The 24,126-nt window shown below is 38.3% G+C and overlaps 1 protein-coding gene across 1 annotated transcript in view; it reads left to right on the forward strand.

The window, feature by feature from the left end:
• KDM4C (lysine demethylase 4C) overlaps positions 1 to 24,126 on the forward strand; it is a 218,205-nt gene that overhangs the window by 148,886 nt on the left and 45,193 nt on the right. Inside the window, exons 15-16 of the mRNA XM_081319370.1 lie at positions 843 to 1,056; positions 1,693 to 1,769. Coding sequence (XP_081175496.1) covers positions 843 to 1,056; positions 1,693 to 1,769 — 291 coding nt within the window. The remainder of the gene's footprint in view (positions 1 to 842; positions 1,057 to 1,692; positions 1,770 to 24,126) is intronic.

Genomic DNA, 24,126 nt, shown 5'->3' on the forward strand with positions numbered 1-24,126 from the left:
ATAATCTATTTTACCATATGGCTAAATAAAATAAATATGCATTTCGATACACTGATAGCTGTGATATTTTTTCTCTTTTTTTGTTCTTCAAAACATTTGTCATTTTCATTCTATTTGCTACAAAAATTGGCAACTTCTAAAAAGACTCATGTTCTCCCTGTTTTGTATATATTGTACTCTGTATATTGTACTAAGCATCCCTAAAATTTACCAATTTATGCAGTGGTGGGATTCAGTATGTGAACAATCACTTCTCTGTGTGGATGCTACTTCCAGAAGTCCATTCTGGGCCTGGGCAACAAAAAATTAGCTACCGGTTTTGCTGAACTGGTGCGAACTGGCTGAATCCCACCACTGAATTTATGAAAGGGTGAACATTACATTGGTAGTTAATTAGTGTAGCCTCCATTTTTGGCCAGAGCTTAGATCTTTCTTTTGAATCTGAATCCAATCTAGTTCAGCAACTATAGAATAATGATATTCCTGGTTGTATACCTCATGAGACAAAATTTCCAGGTCTTAATCAAATACTCCCTGGCTACAGCAGATGCAGTTTTACTTAATAGAACGACTCTTGATGCTTCCCTCATTGTCAATATACTGCTTTCTGCTCTTTTCTTATTTTACCAATTCTAAAAATTAATAGTAAGAACTAAATGCGGTGACAGAAACAAGAAAGATTAAAAATAAGTGCCAAAGTCTGCTTCAACTTCTAATTTTACAAAAATAAAAACTTCAAAAAGAAATTGCATCAAATATAATATTATAAATTATGGGCAATTTAAAAAATAAATTACAAGAAAATTGAGTAAACATGTTTCTATTTATAATTTATTTTTCAGGCTGATAAACCTAATGAAGAAATATATGCTTGGTCTGAAACAAAACAAAAAGAAATACGTGTGTCCAATGAAAAGACAAAACCACTTATTCCAGAGATATGTTTTATTTATAGCGAGGAAAATACTGAAAACTATCCATCCAATGGCTTTATTGAAGAAGATGGGACTAGTATGCTAATATCCTGTGTAAAATGTTGTGTACAGGTCCATGCAAGTATGTATCATAGCTTTACATTCCACTTTCATTTTGTTTGCATTGTTCAGCTAATCTTTGAGTAACTACTATAATTAATCTATCATTATTCCTAGAGGAGATGTAGGATGATATAGAAATCATTTGTATCAAAAAATGAAAGAGCCTAATACTGGTGAAATCAGAAAATGGGTTTAAATATTCTATACAGCAGAAATAGAGCATGATTTGAATTACTGAACGGTTGTGTTTGCAGGAATCTATAGTTCTACAACCATGTTTTACACCATGACCTAAAAGCTTAGAACACTTAAGTGACTTGATTGAATCACAGCATTGATCATTACCCAGTACTGGCCCTTCATTATAGAACATTATTACTATTGTGATCAAATAGTAATTTTCTCCCATGGCAAGGGTATTGGATTAATAAGTAGGCTATCATAGTCAAAGAATTTTTGAAGAAAGCTGCTTTGAGGAATGAGAACTGTTGCTTTTATTTCAGCTGCATATTTTTGAGCAAATGCTTGTTCTTCACTTTCTTTAATCACAGCATACAAATCTTTTTTTTTAATGGTTCAATTACATGTTACTGCTTTAGCTAGATAAATAACAAAGTGCAAAACCTGTCGTATCATTTTTGCTCTTTCCTTATAGGTTGTTATGGTATTCCTTCTCACGAAATCCACGATGGATGGCTTTGTTGTCGATGTAAAAGAGGAGCCTGGACAGCTGTAAGTTAGGAACTTCCTTTAATTGTTCATAATCCCAACCAACTAATCTCCATATTATATGTGACAATAAAACATAAATGTATGTATCTCAGAATTGACAAATATTTATTTTATGAATTTAACATATTGTTTTAATTATTATTGTTTGGAATGAATTTTTGATATCATTTTGGTATATGGTAAATAAACCATATAAAAATTAAGAACAATTGGAAAAAATCCAAATACTGAATATCTTGATACTAATAATAATCAGAAATTGCTCTCATTATTTGTTGTTGCAATGTGGCTGATAGTCAGCTAGTTCCAGACTGTAGCTAATCAACTGAGGCTTTTTGATACCATTCTTTTAAATTGCTGAGTACTGCACAAGTTATTCCAAGTTTGCACAATATTCCATCTAGAAAGATTAATGGACTGTCAATTATTTATTACCACCCTTTGTAGCTGGATGAACAGACTGAAATTTAAAATTGATAACAATGAAGGGTAAATACTTAAGTTCAAAGGTGCAAAGCAGTAGACTGAAATTCTTTGTTGAATACATATTATACAGGTAATTGGTATATAAAAGAATTATATAGAATATAATGTACGCCTCAAAATAGCAATAATTTGAAATCTTTATTTTCTATTGAGATTTTAGTTTTATGATATTAAAGAAAGACATGTTTCTGATGTTCTTCTATTTTACAAATGTATTTTATGTGGGATTTGGGGGAATGGTAATGTACTTTTAACGAAAATATTTATATCTTATGCTATGTTTATGCTTTCTCATGGCTGGGGTTGAATGGTTTCAAGATGCATACCTCTTACTCCTTGAATACATTTCCTATGTTGTTCCAGTATAAGTTTCTTTTCCTGCAAGAAATGCTGAATCTTTTTATAGTTTACTGATTTCCTCTAAAAATTAAGTTTATTTTTATGGTAAATTCAACTGAATGAACCCAATAACTAAAATCTTCAGAATAATTAAGTTGTAAGATTGTAGAAGATAAAACTACTGAAATTTGAGCCAACTTTCACATTTAGAGACAATAATAAGGCATAGCACTTTCATTTATCTCAAGTTAGTTGAAACATTTCATGAAGCTAAAGGTGGTTAAAGGGGGAAAAAATCCTAAACCCACAATGTGCTGAGAGAACATTTTATAAACATGATGGGTATAAAGGGATATCAATTATTCAAAAATATATGTGTGCTACTGTATTATTTTTATTTTATAAGTGCTGATAAATTCAACATGTAGTACAGTAGTCCAGAATTTACCATTCAGTTTGTAAAAATTGGCATTTCTTTCCATCTAAAGCTATTGTAGCCCTTCCAGGTAAACCATACAGTAAACAGGGCTAGATGAAGTACCTCTACTTTATTACAAGGCTACATTCATACAAATTTGCAAGTCTGATGGTACAAACTTCCCACTGTCACTTTTAACCGCTTGATCTATTAGGGCAGATCCTTCCTAAGTTTTTTTCTCTGACCATTAAGCCACTGAGGGCCTCCATGTCTGTTTCTTAGACAGCATATTTTCCCCTCATTCCCCAAGGTCGTCTATACATTACATTACAGCTATGAAATTATGCACGAAATTATATTTACCTGCTTGCTTATTTTGGGTTTATCCCGTGCTCCATTCATGTGTGACTGTTAGTAGATAACATTCCCCCATCCAGTAATGAGATTAAAACACTAACTTTTTAAAAACAGCATTGCCTAAAAGTAACAAGAAACAACAAGCAGTACTATTCTTAGTGCAGGAGAGAAAATATTGGAACAGATCCCCAAGGCCCTCTAAAAAAGTGTTTTGAAAAGCCTTAATGGCCTATTGAAACCATAACACTTTTGGATACAATCAGAGGTATGAGGAAATGCCCCAAGGGAAGGGGGCAATAACGAGAAAGGCTGTTCCTAAGGTCTCTCAGATCTGGGCGCTCAGTTAAAGATGGCAGAAGGCAGCCTCAAGATACCCAGATCCTGGGCTGTCGTTCCTCGTAAAAACTGAATACCTAAAACCACACTGGGCTACTTTATACTTTTAAAAACTAATTTATTTTGCTAATTGACTTTTGTATCTATAATTTTTCATAACATATTTGTATGTTATCTCTGATGTAACTGAAGAACTATCCTTTGTCCTACACCAGGGGTAGGCAACCCTGGCTCTTTTATGACTCGTGGACTTCAACTCCCAGAATTCCTGAGCCGGCTGGCTCAGGAATTCTGGGAGTTGAAGTCCACGAGTCATAAAAGAGCCAAGGTTGCCTACCCCTGTCCTACACAAATTAGGAAGAGAAGGATTAGTAAGTGAACTTTGCAATAAATAGTGACTGCCTCAGTCCTACTATGGAATATATTAATTTATTTATTTTTTAGGAAAAGAAGTAGACTGAACAAGTTGGCAGGGACAATAATTCCTTCCAGCTGTTGGTAAAGAACAAACAGAAGGTAGCAAATATGATGTGCATATTAACCAAGGCAGGCAAATAAAATGGCAAATGCCAATGTAGAACAGATTAATACAAAAACATTGATTCACATACAGCTAATTCAGAGTTTGCTTGGTGAACTGCTATTAAAATGTTCCTAGAGTCCATTTCTGAATGTGTAATACGTTTTCGTTTTAGCAGGATAGGCATTCTTTCCAGGCAAAATTGAATTTTTCTTCCTTTGTCGGTTATCCGAGAAAATTGTGAAAGGTTCCTTATCAGACAATCAGAAGTTCTGGGTCTTATGAAACTGCTTTTGTTACAGCTTCTGTAAGAGTTGTGGGTGGGTTTAGAAAGGAGGGGGAATGGTAGAAGTCAATCCCAAGAACTGACAGTGTGTCTTTTAAGTCAGAATGTAATTATCAGTTTAGTTCAGTAAATGGAGATAAACAGCCCTGCTGCTCTAACCAGAGTTTGTCAGTTTTATTTCAGCCAAGGAACTGACCTGGCACCTTTTAGCATTAGTAAGAATTATCATGAGTTTCATTGAGTAGGTAGATCAGTAATGTTTAGAATGATGAGGGCTTCTCATCTAATAATACCTACACATAATGATACAGTCCTATGAATAGATAAATGTAAGAGTAGGTTTTAGTGCTGGGACCAAAACTGAAGTCTAAAAATAAGCCTTGAGCAACTCTATGAACAACTGTTTTGCAACCTATGTTCCAGCAGAAAGTGAAACAAGTTAGTCATAGATCAGAGAATAGATCATTGTATTTGCTTGTAGAGCCATAAATTAGGCATCAGGCTTTCATCTGGGTTGCAGGGGATCAGGCAGTAACACTGAAGTAAAAGTCTAATTACAGAAGTCAAGCTTCAGTGCAGAGGTAGGTGCAGTTGCTGGAACCAGTCCAATAGTCAAGAATTCATGCAACATGCATAATTCATATAACGTCCAACATCTTCTGATGTTGCAAATGTTCCTACAAAGTATCTCACCTCAGTAGGGCCCTTAATATTCAAGAATTCTTTACTACTAGAGTCAGACAAGGAAAAACGTCAGGTGTTTCCATTGCAAGTGATTATTCCTTTGCTTTGCTATCATCTTAACCTCTATACATGCTACTGGCATTCTCAAAACTTGGGAGGCCTTCCTCCAACTCCAGGTCAGGATACTCTATATCAGAGAGTGGGGAAGGCAGCATCTGTATTGGTTCTTCTTTGGTTGACATTGGAGCTGAGGTTATTTTTTCCCCCCTGAGTTATATTCATTCCAGGAAAAGCAGCTGCCCACCATCTCACCCAATCATTAGTTCTGATAATTTATCAATCTGTCTACTTTATCCATTCTGTTTTCATTAATCCTGCTAAATGTTATAATTTTGTAGTCAGTCATCCAATTGAATCACATGTCCAAAATGTATGAATTTCTGCTTGCTGATCATCTCAAGCAAGCAATGGTTCTTTCATCCAGATCAACCAATTGATTCTTCCTGCAATCCATGCTGTTACTTTCAGTAATTGTCACTAAATCCCTAATATGAAGGCAATTGCATTCTGTTTCTTACCCTTTTGCAATGCCCAGGTTTAACTGCCACATGTTAACAGAGATGGGAAACTATTGCTTTAACAATTTTGATCTTGACACGCAAATATCTTTTTCAATGACTTTGTCTCTAGGATTTATCTTTACTTCTCCTGCATATTGTCTACCTCTTTTCCCCCTGAGCATGGAGATAATAAAAGGTAAAGGTAAAGGTTTCCCCTGTTCAGTCATGTCCAACTCTGGGGGGAGGTGCTCATCTCCGTTTCTTAGCCAAGGGAGCCAGCGTTATCCAAAGACACTTCCATGGTCATGTGGTCAGCATGACTATATGCTGAGGTGCACGGAATGCGGTTATGGTCCCACCAAAGTGGTACCTATCTATCTACTCGCATTTGCATGCTTTTGAACTGCTGGGTGAGCAGGAGCTGCGACAAGTAACAGGAGCTTACCCAGTTGTGCTCAGGTCTTAAATCCGGACTGTCAGCTTTCCAGCTAACAAGCTCAGCATTTTTAATGTTGACTTTACTTCTCCTGCACATTTTCTACCTTTATTCCCGAGCCCAGAGATAGTCCAATCTACCATTTTCATGTGTTTACCCTCTGTTTCACTAATTGTTCTGATTAATATTATCTTTCTTGTCTTAAAATTTTGCCTAAGGTATCATTTATGATTTACTCTTTATTAGTTTCTAATTGCAAGTATCCTTTTAATTTCTCACGTTTTTAAAACATTTTATTTTTCTTCCCTTTTTAAAAAATGTATTGGCATTCATTATCAAAATATCTTTAACTTTTTTTTTGCATGATGTTGAAAACCTGTTGTGTTCAGTCCTTGTATATCCATTTTGTTGTCCAAGGATTTCTCCATCTTTTTTGGGGGAAAGTGGCTTTTCTTGTTATAAAATCTATTTTGATCTTTTCCGTGAAATTTTGGGTGGACTTCTCTGGCATACCTCCTCCCTTTATTTTTCTAAAATATTTGATATATTTAATAATTCATGATTGGTTCCATAATAAACACTAGAAGTATTCTGCTGGACTGGATTGTATTTTTCTGCCTTCTATTTTGAATTATTCATTGATCTGATTCCACTGTTACCCATATGGTAATGTCCAGTGTGGAGCTTGCTTTTCTGTTGCTTGAAGCAGGTATTAGCAGTGAACATAAGCATTCTCTTTGCAACACTCAATTGACAATGTCTACTTCTTCAGTTTCTCTAGCTTTCGTATCGTAGTTATGCAAAGTACTATGCTCTTTCTAAATGGTATTTGGCACATGTTCTAATCTGCCATAAAATTCTTCAGTTTGTATTTGTGATTGTATTTTGAAGAGAAATAATTTAAAATAATGTTAATGCTCACTAGTTACTGTATATATACAGTATATTACAGTATATGTGGTATGTAGAATGAAATACAGTTATAAAACAGTTTCTAGTCCATACCACCTTTCCCCTCTTTTTTAGTTCTTTTTTTAGAAGACCCCTAAAAAGATATTTATGAATAAATCCCTTAACTACATATAGTCATCCCTACAGCCTTTCCTTTTGGCAGTACTCACAATGACTCAATTCTTGCATCATTCAAGACATTTATTTATTTATTATTTATTTATTAGTTTTTATAAACCGCCCTTCTCCCGAGGGACTCGGGGCGGTGTACAGAGGAAGGAAGGTATACAGATGAACAATAAAAAGTAATAAAAACAATAGTGAAAACAAACTGGGACCCCAATTAACGCTATCATGCCAGGCCGGACTGCTGGAACAGGAAAGTTTTTAAGTCGCGACGGAAGGTACGGAGGTCGGGGGCCATCCGGATTTCGGTTGGTAAAGCAATGGGACATTCTGAATATCCTGGTTTGCCGGAACGTACAGCCATTCAGTCTTGTCCGGGTTCAGTTGAAGCCTGTTCCTCCCCATCCATTCCCGGACCGCTTTCAGGCAGCGGGACATCACGTCTAGGGCATCACTGATATTGTTTGGAGTTGAGATAAAAAGCTGGGTGTCATCAGCATACTGATGGAACCCTACTCCAAAACTGCGATTGATCTCACCCAGCGGTTTCATGTAGATGTTGAACAGGAGAGGCGAGAGGACCGACCCCTGAGGGACTCCGCAAGCGAGAGGCCTCGGGGTCGACCTCTGTCCCCCTGTCAGCACCGACTGCGAGCGACCCTGGAGAAAGGAGGAGAACCAACGCAGAACCGTGCCTCCCACTCCCAGTCCCCTGAGGCGTCGCAGCAAGATACCATGGTCGATGGTATCGAAAGCCGCCGAGAGGTCTAATAAGACTAGGACAGAGGAATAGCCCCTGTCCCGGGCTCTCCAGAGATCATTCATCAGAGCGACCAATGCCGTCTCCGTGCTGTAGCCCGGCCTGAAACCCGATTGGTACAGGTCTAGATAAACCGCTTCATCCAGGATCTGAGGAAGTTGGTGCGCCACCACGCTCTCAACAACCTTCGCAAGGAAGCGAAGATTGGAGACTGGACGAAAGTTATTTAAAGAGGATGGGTCCAAGGTGGGCTTCTTGAGGAGAGGTCTCACCACCGCCTCCTTCAAGGCGGTGGGGAAGTGACCCTCACTCAGAGAAGCAGAGATGACCGCTAGGAACCATCCACGTGTCCCCTCTCGAGCTGCATAGGCCAGCCAGGAAGGGCACGGGTCCAGTAAGCATGTGGAGGAGCTCAACCTTCTCATAATCCTGTCCACTTCCTTAGGAGTTACAGGATCAAATTCATCCCAGATGACGTCGACAAGACTGTCCATGTCTTGTTCTTCCATCTCAGCCCAGTTGGAGTCCAGGCCAGTTCGAATCCGAGCAATTTTATCCAGCAGATATTGACCGAATTCCTCGGCTCGACCCTGCAAGGGTTCCTCCCTCACCTCTTGGTTTAATAGGTAGCGAGTCACCCTGAACAAGGCAGCCGGGCGATTATCTGCGGACGCGATGAGGGTGGAAAAATAGTTGGATTTTGCCACCCTTATCGCAGCGAGATAAGACCTGGTGAGGATTCTTAGTCGCAATCGGTCGGATTCGGATCGGCTGGATCTTCAACGGCTCTCTAGGCCCCGTCTCCGACGCTTCATCTCCCGGAGCTCCTCGGTGAACCATGGGGCTCGCTGGGATCTGCGCCGGGTCAGAGGCCGCAAGGGTACAACTCGGTCCAGAGCCTCCGTGGCTGCCTTTTCCCAGGCTTCCACTAAGGCATCCGCCGAGCTGTGAGCAGGGAGTGCATGCGTGTCCCTAAGCGCTGCCTGGAACTTATCAGGGTCCATTAGGCGCCTAGGGCGGTACCATCTGACTGGCACCGTGCACCCACGGTGGGGGGTGGCAAGGGGGAAGTCTAGCCGCAGGAGGTGGTGATCGGTCCATGACAGGGGCGTAACAGTTGTGGTGCCCCCACCGATATCATCACGCCACCGTCCAGACAAGAACACCAAGTCTGGGGTGTGGCCTCTCTCATGAGTCGGTCCAGAAATTATTTGCGACAGGTCCATGGCCGCCATGGAAGCCATGAACTCCCGAGCCAGTTCGGACGATCCTCCCAGGGACGGTAGATTAAAGTCGCCCAAGACCATGAGTCTTGGGAATTCAACCACCAACCCTGAGAGGGCATCGAGTAGCTCGGGCAGGGCCGCCGCTGCACGATTAGGTGGTAGGTACGCCAGCAGCAGGCCCAACTGCGCCCCTGGGCCGTATCTCAGTAGGAGAGACTCACACCCGACCATCTGAGGGACGGTGGTCTCTCGCGGGCTAAGGGATTCCCTGATGATAACTGCCACTCCCCCACCCCTCCCATGAGCCCGAGGCTGGTGCAGCACCTGGAAACCTGGCGGGCAGAGGTCAACCAGAGGAACACCACCCTCTGGGCCCAGCCAGGTTTCCGTGATGCAAGCCAGGTCCGCATGCTCGCTCTCCACTAGGTCACGAATGAGGTGGGCTTTGTTAGCTACGGACCTTGCATTCAGGTAGACCAGCCTTAGCATGGGAGGGGGCGCACCTTTGCTCCCGGGTCCTCCGGGGGAGAACAGAGGGTCGGAGCATCTCACCGCTTTTACAGAGCGGAGATGACACTCCCGGTGATGATATGGCCCTCTGTCTGTGCACCTTCTGCCATTCCCCACCATCCTAGGGATGGGATGTTTGTCAATACGCCACTGGGTGTTATCGGCGACTGGTCCTCGTTGTACGCCGTCGCGAATGGTCGTGGGCCTGGCATGCGTTATGGTGGCTGGAAGGCGTGCCTTTCCCGCGCAACCATAGTCTTCTCCCTCCCCCCTCCCTAACCCCACAAAAAACTTAGCTAAGAACTTAATCAGGGGCCTCTTGTTGGGCTTATGCTGGAGGACCCTGACCCTGCCCGGCCATCTCTCAGAGGCCCAGTGGTTGGGCCCGTCATCGAGATTGGATGTGATGCAGGCGGGTCGCACCCAGGAGAGTGGGGAACCCCTGAGGGCGTGTAGTACTGTGCTGGAGTATTGAACCAGCATAGTCATAAGGGGTTCCGGGAAGGCAGTCCCCTGGATGGTGAATTGTAGGAGGGTCGAGTCGGGTAGGTGCGTTTCTGGATCGTCGCCCTGCCACTGCCACTTGGCCGGGCGAACCCCCAGAAGCAGGCCATTCCTCATCCTCTCACAATGGGTTGTGACTCTGCTTCCGGGGGTGGTCCAGAACGTACTCTGGGTGAAGCAAACCCCATAGAGCTCTCACCTCTATGGGGTTGCAGGTGTAAGGCCAAGCCACTCTGCCACCGTGGCTTGCACCCAGGCCCGTTATGTCCTGTGGGGAGAGAGTGGGCAAGGGTGGTTGAGAGTGGGTAGAAGGCAAGATGGAGGGATTCATTCATTCATTCATTCATGTCCCATTCCCACCCCTTCAAAAGATTTTGTGCATTTTTATTTATTTATTTATTTTTGCACTGTTTACTATGTGTCTGCTAATAGTTACTGAAGAAGACAAAGAATTCTGTATTACCCACCTTTGGTGGTGGGGGCTAATTTAAAGAAAATCAAGAAGGGAAAAGAATGGCCCTGCTTTGTCTGGAGAATAAAAGAACCAAGAAGTTTAAAAATTCATCTGCCCTGTTCTTGAAAGTGAAACTATATTCACCCATAGCTTCTTGATTGAGAGGAATGCCTCATTAATCTTAAACGTTTTTTGAGCAGAAACTACTAATAAAGTCAGGAAGAATAATGACTAACAATTCAGGGAAGAAGGCATCCTGTACAGTACGTAGTCCTGAATTTATTCTTCTGGCAGTCCGTTCAGACACGAATGCCTTCATTTTATTTATAAGGCTAAATGGGAAGATAAGAATTCTAACAGTTTATGTTAAAGATTGAAAATCAGTAAATGTGTATAAATTAAATAACAGTTTCCTACGGTTTTCTCATTCGTACTAAAATATTTATTTTCTTCATAATTCTGAGCAGCAAATGTATAATGGAGAATATAAACTGGAAGTCTATAGCTCATAACATATGTACTGCAAGGATGTACTGCAATTCCATGTTGACCTTAGCTAAAGTGGGTTCCATTTAACTAGCTATGCATGCTTCTGAAGAAATGCATATTATCTGGTATATTCCCAAAAAAATCACTGAGGAAGGGATGGTTGGTACTTCCTCTTATTAAGTGCAGTTTGAAAGTGTGTGTGGATGTTTGTTTGTTTTTCCTGCTTGTTGAATAATCATCTCAGGTTTCTCCTATATAAGGATTCTGTTCTCTTTTAAATCTAGCTTGGGACAGCTATGATTGCTTACCTGTTTTCTAATGCTCTGTTGTTGTCCTTTTAACAGTTGCATCATTGCAGCTTTGTTGTGTTTGCGTGAGTTCTTTTGAGTTGCTTTGCCCACAACTCCTGGAGTTTTCTTCCCTCCTGCCAATTATGAATATGAAGCTATCATTTCCTATTCAAATGTAAAGCACAAAAAGGAATAGATTCCTTCCTTCCTTCCTTCCTTCCTTCCTTCCTTCCTTCCTTCCTTCCTTCCTTCCTTCCTTCCTTCCTTCCTTCCTTCCTTCCTTCCTTCCTTCCTTCCTTCCTTCCTTCCTTCCTTCCTTCCTTCCTTCCTTCCTTCCTTCCTTGTTTCTGTGGAATAGGGCTAAAGGTCTTTTGTTTCTCAAGGATCTGGCTCAGCAGTCTACTCTTTATACTCTTCCCCTTGTCAGCTGGGGGAATACTGATTGGCCTAAGCATGTTCTCAGCATTTTGAGGCTGGTAAAAGTGAAGATGATTGCAAATTGGCTTCCAATGTTGATTGAGGGGAGTGGAAACATTTCGTATGGAAGTGTCTTTTATTTATGTATTTCTCACCTTTTTGACCCCCCAAAGCTTAACTGATGACACAATTGAATACTTTTTTTGGGGGGGGGGAAATGTAAGATTATTTTCTATGCGTAATCCTGGTAAGAAAGACGCATTCTAATATTTTAAAATGCATTTAACTTTTCTTAATTTAGGGGCATATGTTAAAATATTTTTTTTAGGGGAAAAGTTACAATTTTTTTCACTTTCACTTTCACTTTTTCTTTTTCTTTTTTTTTTAAAGTCTGTATATGAAATTGGGGAGGAGGGAAGGCTGAATGCCAAAAACATTTTGGAATACACCTTTGGCTGTCTATTTGGCAAGGAAATACAGACATTCTGTCTTCTCCCGAGACTTCTTTGTATACAATTTTAGTATTATATATTATAAATACAAATCTCTGACAGTGTTAAATTTATCTAGCTGAGATGGATAAACATACCACAATATCTAACAGAGAGTCCAGTTTACAAGCTATGCTTGCTGTAGTTTTAACAGTGACAGAATTTTCGTAAAGCAAACATGCTGAGAAATATGCCTTGCTAGTTTTAAAATGTGAATATTCAGCATTATTTCATTTAAAAAACGGCTACTCATTCAATTCTTCAACCACACTGTTTTTGTCAATTTATTTAGAGAATTTTTCTAGTTTGAGTGAAATCATTAAACTGAGTCTAAATTTGAGATGTACTTGACCAGGATTGGGGAGTGAAAGACTTAAGGAAAGATCTATATTAAAATAGAAAATAGAATTGACTGCTATGATGCTTTTAAATTGAAATTTGGCTTAATAAATATGGAGATCTCCATAATCACATTTATTAAAAGAGGTTCTACATAACTTGGCAATTTACCAATAATCCCCCATATTGTCCTTTCCCTCAATTCAAATGCTGGAAACCATGTTATATTTTATATTGCCTTTCCTCCCCCAAGCATCTTTATCCATGAAACAAACACAAATTATTTCACTTTCCATAACCCTGACATGTCTTATTTTCTTCCCTCTCCAGCCTAATCCTGTTTTATTTCTCAAACCTAAAAGACAGATTCAGGAAAATACCCCTGTGCAACAAAATATTAATATTTATATTGAAAGATTAGTATTGCATTAAGAACTAATACTAATTCCTGCTTGAGCTAGCATTGGACCACTGTGGAACAGAAACTAAGAAGAATCTTAACTGATAAAGATACTTCAAATATTGATGGGAAATCAAACTTTTAACAAGAGCACAAAAAACAGGATATTGATTTATGAATTGATATTATTGTTATTTGTATAACATTAGTAAAATATGATGAAGATGCTTATAGCTAACTTTGAATACATTAGCGGTGCCAAAATTGTAACTGTGTAATGAGGGGAAAATGTAAAAAATATGGGGAAGAAAAGAGGATCAGGGAAAAAATACTGGATTGTGCAGTACTGGATAGATTTATATTGAAGAAATTAATGTTAAATATGTGAACCCAGACAACATGTTGTTTACTAAGCACAAAAGATTGTAATTCTTAAAAAAATAATAAAACATTTTTTTAAAAAAAGAAAATAAGATGAGCTTCTGTCAAGTAATCTAGCATTATTGGGTGTCTTCTCCCCAAAAACGTTTCTTTGTCAATGACATCCTTTTTAGGTTTCATGCTGCAATTGGTATTTACTTGCTGACTACCTTAGCTGGACTTCATTCTATCTCAGAGGTAGTCTAGCAATGAGATGGAGGCTCCAGTGTGAGGACAGGCCCTAATCAAATAATAGGATGGGATGGGATGGGATGGGATGGGATGGGATGGGATAGAATAGAATAGAATAGAATAGAATAGAATAGAATAGAATAGAATAGAATAGAATAGAATAGAATAGAATAGAATAGAATAGAATAGAATAGAATAGAATAGAATAGAAATTCTTTATTGACCAAGTGTGATTGGACATACAAGGAATTGTCTCTGGTGCATAAGCTCAGTGTATATACAAACAGCAACAAGTGATAAGTCATAGATCATAAATCATAAGATACAATCATAAATCATAAGATAGAAACAACAACTGATAGATCATAATCTACCAATAGAAGAAGGTAGTGGGAAAGATGAGAGGTGAGAAAAATGAGGAGATGAGAAGATGGAAAAGATCAGAAGCATTATAGCAATACAGCCTACTACATGGGTAAATATCTTTTGGCATAAGGCAATGCTGTGGGAGTTAGGTGTTTAGCAGAGTGATGGCCTGGGGGTGGGGGGAAAACTGTCCTTATGTCTAGTCATTCTGGTGTGCAATGCCCTGTAGTGTTGTCTTGAGGGGAGAAGTTGAAACACTTTATGTCCAGGATGTGAAGGGTCTGTAGATATTTTGTCAGCCCTCTTTCTGGTTTGTGCAGTGTAGAGGTCCTCAGTGGAAGGCAGGCTGATTGCAATTATTTTTTCTGCAGTCCTAACTATCCATGAAAGTCTGTACTTTTCCTGTTTGGATTCTTTGCCAAACCAGACAGTTATTGAGGTACAAATGACAGACTCAATAATTCCTCTGTAGAACTGTACCAGCAGATCCTTAGGCAATCTGAACTTTCTGAATTGATGCAAGAAGAACATTAAGTATGATTCCATTAACTGTAATATCCATCTTTCTCCAATTAAAAGTTCATTAAAATTATATTTAAAAAGATTTTTTTAAAACCACAAACAGCAATATCTATGTAGTTTTCCCGCTTGAATGATTTTCCTTCAACATATAGTCTCATTTAATTACGTGTCTCTTAATGACTGTTCAAAGTTACGTTGTATCATAAGTACCAAAAAGGTACTTATGACCTGCCTATGATTACAACTGTGGCACCATCCCCTCTCCCCTGGTCCACATGTTCTCAGCTCACATTTATGACTTGGTGCAGCATTCAGCAGTCGCGTGACTGCAGTTTGTAGCATTTTTTTTACCAGTTTAACAACTGTAATAGCCACAGTGATTCACTTTATAACCATTGCAAAAGCGGTTCTGAAATCAAGTCAGGTCATGTGGTAACATGCTTAGTGACTGCACTGACCTACAACAGAAATTCCAGGCTCAATTGGGGTAGTTACGTAAGTGAGGACAACCTGTGTCATTAACCTTGAACCTGCCGGCCTTCGGAAAGGCAATCAAAACCTGGTTGTTTCCTCAGGCCTTTTGATCAAAATGAGCAGAGATGTTTCTGGGTGCCATGTATTGTTTTAGTTGATTTTTAATTGTGTGTGTTGTTTTCTTTTGCATTTGTTGCTTGATTATTTTGTACACTGCCCAGAGTCACACTGATTGAGTTGGATGGTACATGTTCCAAATAAGCAGCAGGGAAAAATGATTGCATATTTGTGAAGCTAACAGTTTGAAAGCCTGCACTGGAAAAATTAGTGTAACTAACAATGACATTAAAGAAATTTACACTTTTAAAAAGCTGGTCTACAATTTATGTTAATGTCTATGCAAATTAGGGGAAGATTCATATAAAATCTTCCTCTGTTAGGGATGTTGGAAACAAAATTTCCGATATGCCCACAGATTTTTTTAAAAAATCTGTTTAGAAACCTGGATAGAACATGCCCTCTAAACATAGATAATAAAATGGATTTAATTTTTACTGGCACTAAGTGCTAGTGATGACATAGCTCTTTTTCTTGGTATCAAAATCCAAAGATGTTTTTAAAATGGTGAATGAATGTCCATTGGTAATGGTATGAATAATGCCATTTATGGCAAATGAGACAAAATTACTGTTGATAGGGACACCAAGGAATTGGAATTCAGGCTGCACTAAACAAACCCCTTTTCTTGAAAATATTGTTTCAGGGTACTCCTGGATTCATTTCTGAACTTGAATACTCAAGTTTTGACTGAGGCTTAGATTGCATTGTTATGCTTAACCATAATGTATTCCCAAGAGTGCCAGATCTTGCAGATCGATCAATTACGTAATTATGTTTAGTTTAATTTAAATTTAAATTTATCAATTGAATTATGTTTTGGAATCCTCTCTACTGCAATTTGAAAAGTTCAGAAATTCCAGAATGCTGTATAGAAACAATTGACTGTAGCCAGTCATGCATATGACTGTATTCTTTTAAAAAAGCTACTTGAAAGAAGTGCTTTGCAATACATGGAAATGCATAGGAACCATATCTGGATCATAAAGCAGCTGCAATTTTTGCAAAGCTGAAGCAGCTGCTTTGAAAGCTGCTCCTACCTGTGTCTACTTCATGCCATTCATAACTAGCTACCATCCATTTTCAGACATGATTCAGAGTGTTGGAGTGCTGGCTGTCATGTATAAAGACCCAAATTGGTACTATATGACAAAGTCTAGTAAAAATAAAAAGAGTCCCTCCCAGGCCTGGGAATTCTTTTGCAAAAAAGGTCAGAATATGATTCAAAAGTATTTTTATTTCATCAGATGTTGTACATAAATGGATTTTGGCTGTTCAGTTTGGAAGTTTCACTTTTTTTGGTTTTGCTTTGTTTGCACTTAAATATGTAAGTGGAAATTGAAATACTTTATTATGGTCATTAACCTGCATAAGGGAATTGGCATTCAAAATTAGTATTCAAAATTAAATTGACAATATCAGGGCAATTAAGAAAGGTAAATGCAAAGAAAGAATTTTGGCTAAAAACTATATTAAATTAAAAAAACATTGTTGCTTGCTTAGGCTACATATGTGTGACAAAAGAGAAAAGAGATTAAAATTAGCAATATGTGTAGCATAAACTTTGAATTCGCGAAGTATAAAATGGATACAAATATAAAAAATAGATAAAACAATAAAATTATCCTAAAAGGATTTGAGAATTAACAATATAGGGGAAGAATTTGAATTCATGTTTAATCATATTCCTCCCTAGCCATTCTGTAGACACCTTGTATAATTGCTTTAAGAGCCAATTGTTGGTAGAAAAACAAATTTAAATACAACTTTAAGTGAGATTTGCTTTTAATGTTTCCCTGCTAAATGTAGATTATAAAATGGAACATTCAGCACCCTTATCAAGAAAACACAAATACTAAAATCCTGACCTTACTGAACTTGTTAACAGTTTTTTGTAGAACCCATGTCAATGTTTTAATCTTCAATCTAAATGTATTCATTATTTTAATTTTTGTGAGTCCCTCTCATAGTCTATTGTGTTTAATCTCTGCAGTTTGCTATTAAAGATGGTTAAAGATAGGTGAAAATAGTTTTCAAACAAATTGGGTTTTTTTCTTCCAAATGCTGATATGAAACTTGCTACATTTTAAACAAATGATTTTAGGCAGCATTATAAGATACCAGGATGTACCTTAATGCAGAGGTCCCCAACCTTTTGGGCACCAGGGAATGGTTCTGTGGAGAGAGGATTTTTTGTGGACCGGAGGGGGTGTGGTTTTGTGTGCTGCCTGCATCCTGCAGATGGGGCTTCGCTTGTTTGCACGGACCGATTTCTGGCATGACACGGACTGGTGCCGGTCCACGGACCGGGGCTGGGGACCCCTGTCTTAGTGTCTTAACATACTTTTAGTAGAATGAAATCAACAGGGGAAAAATGAGGCTGGCACACTTATATTTTCTAAGAATTATTTCAACTCTATTTAAGTAAAAATAGGAACTTGTAATTTTGCCATATTGTAGCCACAGACGCAAAGCACTTAGAAGGAAGGACACTCCATTCCTCCCCCCCCCAAAGCTCATATAGGAATGATTTGTCTTGACAATGATTTCTGATTTTTTCCCCTCATTCAGCCACCCGAAGAATAATTGACAAAAAAAGATAAATCAATTTACTGTGAGAATTATACTTGCCTCTTTTTTGTTCATTTTAATAGACTCTCTTCACATTTACACTCCATAAGATTCATAGCTTTTAATGAGACTATTTAAATTGAAGATTATGTTCAGATGTAATCACTATAGCATGTGCTTGATGAGGAAATAACCTTCTGACCTGATCAGATAAGATGTGCTTGTAGAGAAAATGAAATCTAGTCTGCAGCACTTGTCTGGGGGCACATCTTTTAAGAACACTTATCTAACAGTGATAGCAATTACTAAGGTCACAGCTTTTTGTCAGGAGCAGCAGAGGTAGGTTGCCTTATATACCATTATCCAGATACCTAATCTGACAGTTTGCCTTGCATGTGTACTAAATGACTTCCGTTATTATACTAGTCAACCAGAATCAAACTCAATCAATCCACCTTTAACCTGCCTTGGCTGGTACTGACCCATTGATTTTGCTTTCCTGAAAACAATTCCCAGGTTCCCAAAATATAGATTGTAGCCCAGTATGATCTAAGTTCATAGCATTTGCCTAGCTAGCTGATCGCAGTTGTATATTCCTGATGAGATTAGTAATATGCTAATTTTGCATTTTATGTTATTAATATATATTTTTGTAGTATTATCACATTTCATTTTGAACCTTCTAAGGTAGGGGTGTCAAACTCCTGGCCTGCAGGCTGGATGCGTCATGCCGAAACCGCACCCACCCAATTGCCAGCAATGGAAAAAAAAGTTACAATACATCGTGACACGTTCTGTGACGTTGCGAGTTTGACATCCCTGTTCTAAGGCAAAGCCTTTTTGTAGAAATCTTCTCCCAAGTATTCAGAAACAGCCACATCTATTCATTTTTCTCATACCTTCTCCCAATAATTATACTAAGGGCAAGAGTAAATTTTACTATTAAATGTCTCTCTCTTTGTCTGTCTTTGTTAGGAAGAGGCCAAATTGTAAATTATTGTGCTTATTGGTACACTCATTCTTGTGGCTGAATGATTAGTTCTTGCAATCTATGGGAGGGGTCCCCAACCCCCAGTCTGGGCTGCAGCATGCCAGCAACCAGTCTGCACAAACAACCAAAGCACCATCAGTGGGATGCAGGCAGCACACAAAACCATGCACACTCCGGTTCATGGAAAAACCTTTCTCCACGGAACTGATCCCTGGTGCCCAAAAGGTTGGGGACCTCTGATCTATGGTATTCTCCAACAATTAAAAACTTTTCTTTTTCATTTAACCTTTCTGAGGGTCCTCCTTTCACAGCCATGTTACAACTGGGAAAACCCTAGTCAATAACAATATACCTTTGTTGTTCGTGAATATTTTTTAATTTTGCTGTATATTATTATTCACTTACTGCTTGTTCATGACAGCAGATTCATTAGTCACTATTTGATTGTCTTTTGATCCCTTGCCATTACAATTCTCTTTATATGCATATGTGTTTCCCAGACAATCTTTCATTTATATCAGGAGTTCTGAACTGCAGGTGCTTGCACCCTCTGTGGGTGCAAGATGATATCCCAGGGGGTATGAAAACTTGGGTTTAGAAGTTTCAAAATTATAATGTATATGCATAATTCATTGCTGTTATTTCAAACCTTTGTAAGGGGTGCGAGAATATATCAGAAACGTTCTAGGGGTGTGTGGTAAAAAGTTAGGAACCGCTGATTTATATCATTGAACACCTGTGTTATATATGCGTGTTTATTATTAAGGTTTACCAGTCCAGCATTCACATACTACATAAAAGAATAGTGAAATAAATTTAATTGTTTTTTTTAAAAGGTGGGGGGAGAAGAATCTTATTGTATTGTTCTCTGTTGAGAATTATTACCAAGCTTGTGCAGTTTGATATCACTGTTATGTGATATCATTATGTGATAATGCCATCTTTCTTTGCCTATTTCTCTAAGACAGCTTGCTAATCACATGTTGATTGATTGATTATGTGCAATCAAGTCATTTCTTTAAGTGATAAAGCAGCATGTGATACTGAGCACCATGTTATAAAGCAAGGATCCGCAAACCCAGGGTAGGTGGCAAGATCCTCCAAGCCATCTTTATGCTTAGAATGAAGTACATCATTGAGCATTACCACAGAAATGCTTTCTGTAGATTTTATTAATTTACAAGACAAAGAACAGTTTTTCCATAAATACATGGGAAAGTATAAAGTATATAAGTATATATGAGTACATGAGTATAAAGTATCAAAGTACTTTATGTTTGATTTATAAATATTAAGATAGTAAAATAGGACGGGAGATTTTTACAAATACTAAGACATCAGGTATTTTAGGAGCAGCAAGCGACAAAGTATGAAGCTTCTTTCATTTATCTTGGCACTTTTGGGTGGTATATTTCTCATTAATTTTATACAGTATTGACTTATTTGGCAGGCTAGAGAATTTGCTAATACAGGTTGTCCTTGACTTACAACACTTTGTTTAGTGACCATTCGAAGTTACAATGGTACTGAAAAAAAGACTTATGACCATTTTTCACACTTACGCCCATTACAGCATCCCCGTAGTCACATGACCAAAATTCAGATGCTTGGCAACTGACTCATATTTATGACAGTTGCAGTGTCCCAAGTTCATCTTTTGCAACCTTCTAACAAGCAAAGTCAATGGGAAGCCAGATTCACTTAATAGCCATGTTACTAACTTAACAAGTGCAATGATTCACTTAATAACTCTGGCAAAAAAGGTTGTAAAATGGGGTAAAACTCACTTAATAAATGTCTTACTTAGCAGCATAACTTTTAAGCTTAATTGTGGTTGTAAGTCAAGGACTACCTGTAAACCAATTTAATGGTTCTGTACACATTAAGGAATGGATATGGAGATGGTTGACAGTCTATTTTGCCTTTAGATCTATCCATGTATGGAATGATTTGTAACCACACAATATAGGTTAAGATGAGATTATTATTATTATTATTATTATTATTATTTTCAATTAATATCTTGCCTTTCTGCCCAAGAGAGAAGATGTTGCATTTATTTTCTTTGTTATATCTGAACATTAGTGCTTATCCTGCTTCCATTCCCCAATTCCTTTAAATCCCAGTGAACTCCAAGGTCAAGTGGAGCATTAAATATGGGTTTACTCTAGTGTTTTTATATAGAAAGGAAAGTATTGCCAGTTTCCATTAATAATGGAACTGCTGTATTTTTGTGATATTTACTATCAAGACAGCTAACAAAGTCAAGAATCACATCAGTGACACACTTATGCTTAATGTAATAACTAATTGAGATCTCTCACAAACTTTCAACAAAGACATTTTTCAAAATGCTTGTTTCTTTTGCAATGAAGGAAATTCAGTTTATTCCTTTATTCCTATTCTGATTATGGCATGAACTAGAGGTTTATATCTTTTATTACGCTGAAACTTTTTCTAGCCTTGTGTCTACGGGGAAATCCTTTTTCTCTTAGTCACTCATTAAGTAAGTCCTTTGAATCTATGCCTATTTGATGGTTACATCTTGTGTTTCAAAAAACAGCATTTTTAATAGTTATAGTCAATTTCTGCAAGATCTATGAGTTTGATGCTATCCAGGCTGATTTATGTCCAGTTTTTTTCATAAGGAGAAGGCATTGTTTAACCTCAATACATTTTGTTCATGCGAAAGGTGGTATCCAGACTATATTTGAGATGGTACTTGATTTTCCTGGTTATATTTTTTTGACTTCCTTAGAGACTTCCTTTATCTCTCCAGCATTCATCAGACATTATCCTTTTATTTTCAGTGGATTACCAGTATTTTCAGAAGCATTATATAAGACGGGCACTATTAGATGTTTGGACTAAAATTAAAAAAAATAATTACATAAAAATTCCCAATTGGATATCGACATTGGAGATATTTATGCACCCAAAATTTATGAATTTAGGAAAGGTAATTACATATGAAGACATTTTATATGAAAGTGGAGAATTGAAAACAAGGGAAAAAAGTTTAGAAGATGGCATAGAGCTAGAATGGTGGGCATATCTGCAAATACAATCACGATACAGAAAAGATAAAAAAGAACCCTGGATAAAATTAAAACGCACAGAATTAGATAAAATTCTATTAGGAACAGAAGATAAAATGATAAGATATATCAATATTTATTAGAACAAGACACGCTAGAAGAACAAGTAAAAGTCACAATGCTAATTTGGAGCAAAAATTTTGGCTACAGTATCGATCTAGATAATTGGCAATTATTATGGGATAGGAAAAAGGGACGCGGTGGCTCAGTGGGTTAGGACGCTGAGCTTGTCTATCAGAAGGTCGGCAGTTTGGTGGGTCAAATCCCAAGTACCGCGTAACACAGTGAGTGCCTGTTACTCTTCCCAGCTTCTGCCAACCTAGCAGTTCGAAAGCACGTAAAAATGCAAGTAGAAAAATAGGAACCACTACGGTGGGAAGGTAACAGCGTTCCGTGCACCTTTGGCGTCTAGTCATGCCGGCCACATGACCATGGAGACGTCCTCAGACAAGTGCTGGCTCTTCGCCTTTGAAACAGAGATGAGCACCGGCCCCTAGAGTTGGAAACGACTAGCATGCATGTGCGGGGGAACCTTATGGGATAGGAACAGGAGGCTAATGTTAGCTACCACCTATAAAGAAAATCTATATAAGATGTTTTACAGATGGCATCTCCCCCCCACAAGAATAGCAAAAATGGATAAAAAAATTCTTCGATATGTTGGAAATGTAGAAAACTGCTAGAGACTTACTATTACATGTGGTGGGAGTGCCTAAAAGCTCAAGAATTTTGGCATCAGATAAAAAAATTGGCTGGAAGAGATATCACAAAAAATCGAATTAAAACCAGAAACTTTTTTTATTCAGGATTACTAAGGATAAATTCAGTAAAGGATCTTTATATTTAGTACTGCACATTCTAACTGCAGCAAGACTAGCCTATGCTCAGAAATGGAAGGGAAAAGAAACCCCCACCGAAGAAGAATAAATACAATCCTATCCTGCGCCGAAATGGATAGGTCAGTGATGGCGAACCTTTTAGAGATTGAGTGCCCAAACTGCAACCCAAAACCCACTTATGTATCGTCGGGTGCCTGGTGGGTGTGGCCCATTGGGTGGGCGTGGCTGCAGTGGTAACAGCAGACTGGGTGGGACTAAAAAGTTCAATCAATCAATTCCAACTTTGTGAGATCTTTTTTTTTCCTGCGAGAAGTTGAAATGGATTGATTAACCTTTTTTTTGCACACAGCGGCAGAGACCTAAAGCGAAAAGGTTTTGTAAAACCCAGCTGAAGGCCTAGGACTGGGGCAACGGCACGTGTGCCCACAGAGAGGGCTCTGCGTGCCATCTGTGGCACGCATGCCATAGGTTCGCCTCCACGGGGATAGGTTAACATTAGAGCTTAAGAACAAAACTGAAACAGACTATTACGAAATTTGGAATGAAGTGTATAAATGGCTAGAGTTAAGGAGGAAGGCTGGGACAAATGTTGATTGATAAGTCGACAGCTTAGAAATCTTTACACTAGTATTCTCTATAAGATAGAATTGAAAGTTATGTAACTGTAATGTACACGATCGAAAGAATATTTATAATAATAATAATAATAATAATAATAATAATAATAATAATAATAATAATAATAATAATAATAATAATAAAAGTTGGAAGGGACCTTGGAGGTCATCTAGTCCAACCCCCTGCTCAGGCAGGAAACCCTATACCATTACTAGAGAGTTCACAGATTCTGTACGTATATTTTGTCATATTGTAAAGAGACCTTTTTCTTTTTCTTTTCACAAGGTAATACTAATAATATTGTTTAAGCCAGGGAAGTTGTATCATGTCCACTGTGTTTTCTGTGTTTTTAACTGTATATTCAATAACATTTTGTAAAAAAAAGAGAGAGAGAGAGAAATGCACAGTGTAATCTGCAAGGGTTGATTTTGTTATGAAGTATCAGTTGTTTTTTGTACAGCTGTGGGAACATTCCTCTAGGAAACTTATCTTAATGAGTAGCCTTCCTTCAGATAGTTGCTCACCTAAATTTATGAAGGGTACCTACGTGGTGATAGTGATCTCTGTACTTTTGACATAATCAGACGGAACCTTGGACTCAAGTTGATGCTGCTTCCTGCTTTCTTGATTTGTCTGCCCCTTTTGGGAAGCTTCTTTTTTTTTTTTATTCCATTTATATCCCGCCCTTCTCCGAAGACTCAGGGCGGCTTACAAGCTTAGCAGTAGCCTTCATTCTATGTATATGCCTGCTTATTAGGGCTTTCACATCC

This window comes from Vipera berus (assembly GCF_964194415.1).
Source record: "Vipera berus genome assembly, chromosome: 2".
NCBI lineage: Eukaryota > Metazoa > Chordata > Lepidosauria > Squamata > Viperidae > Vipera > Vipera berus.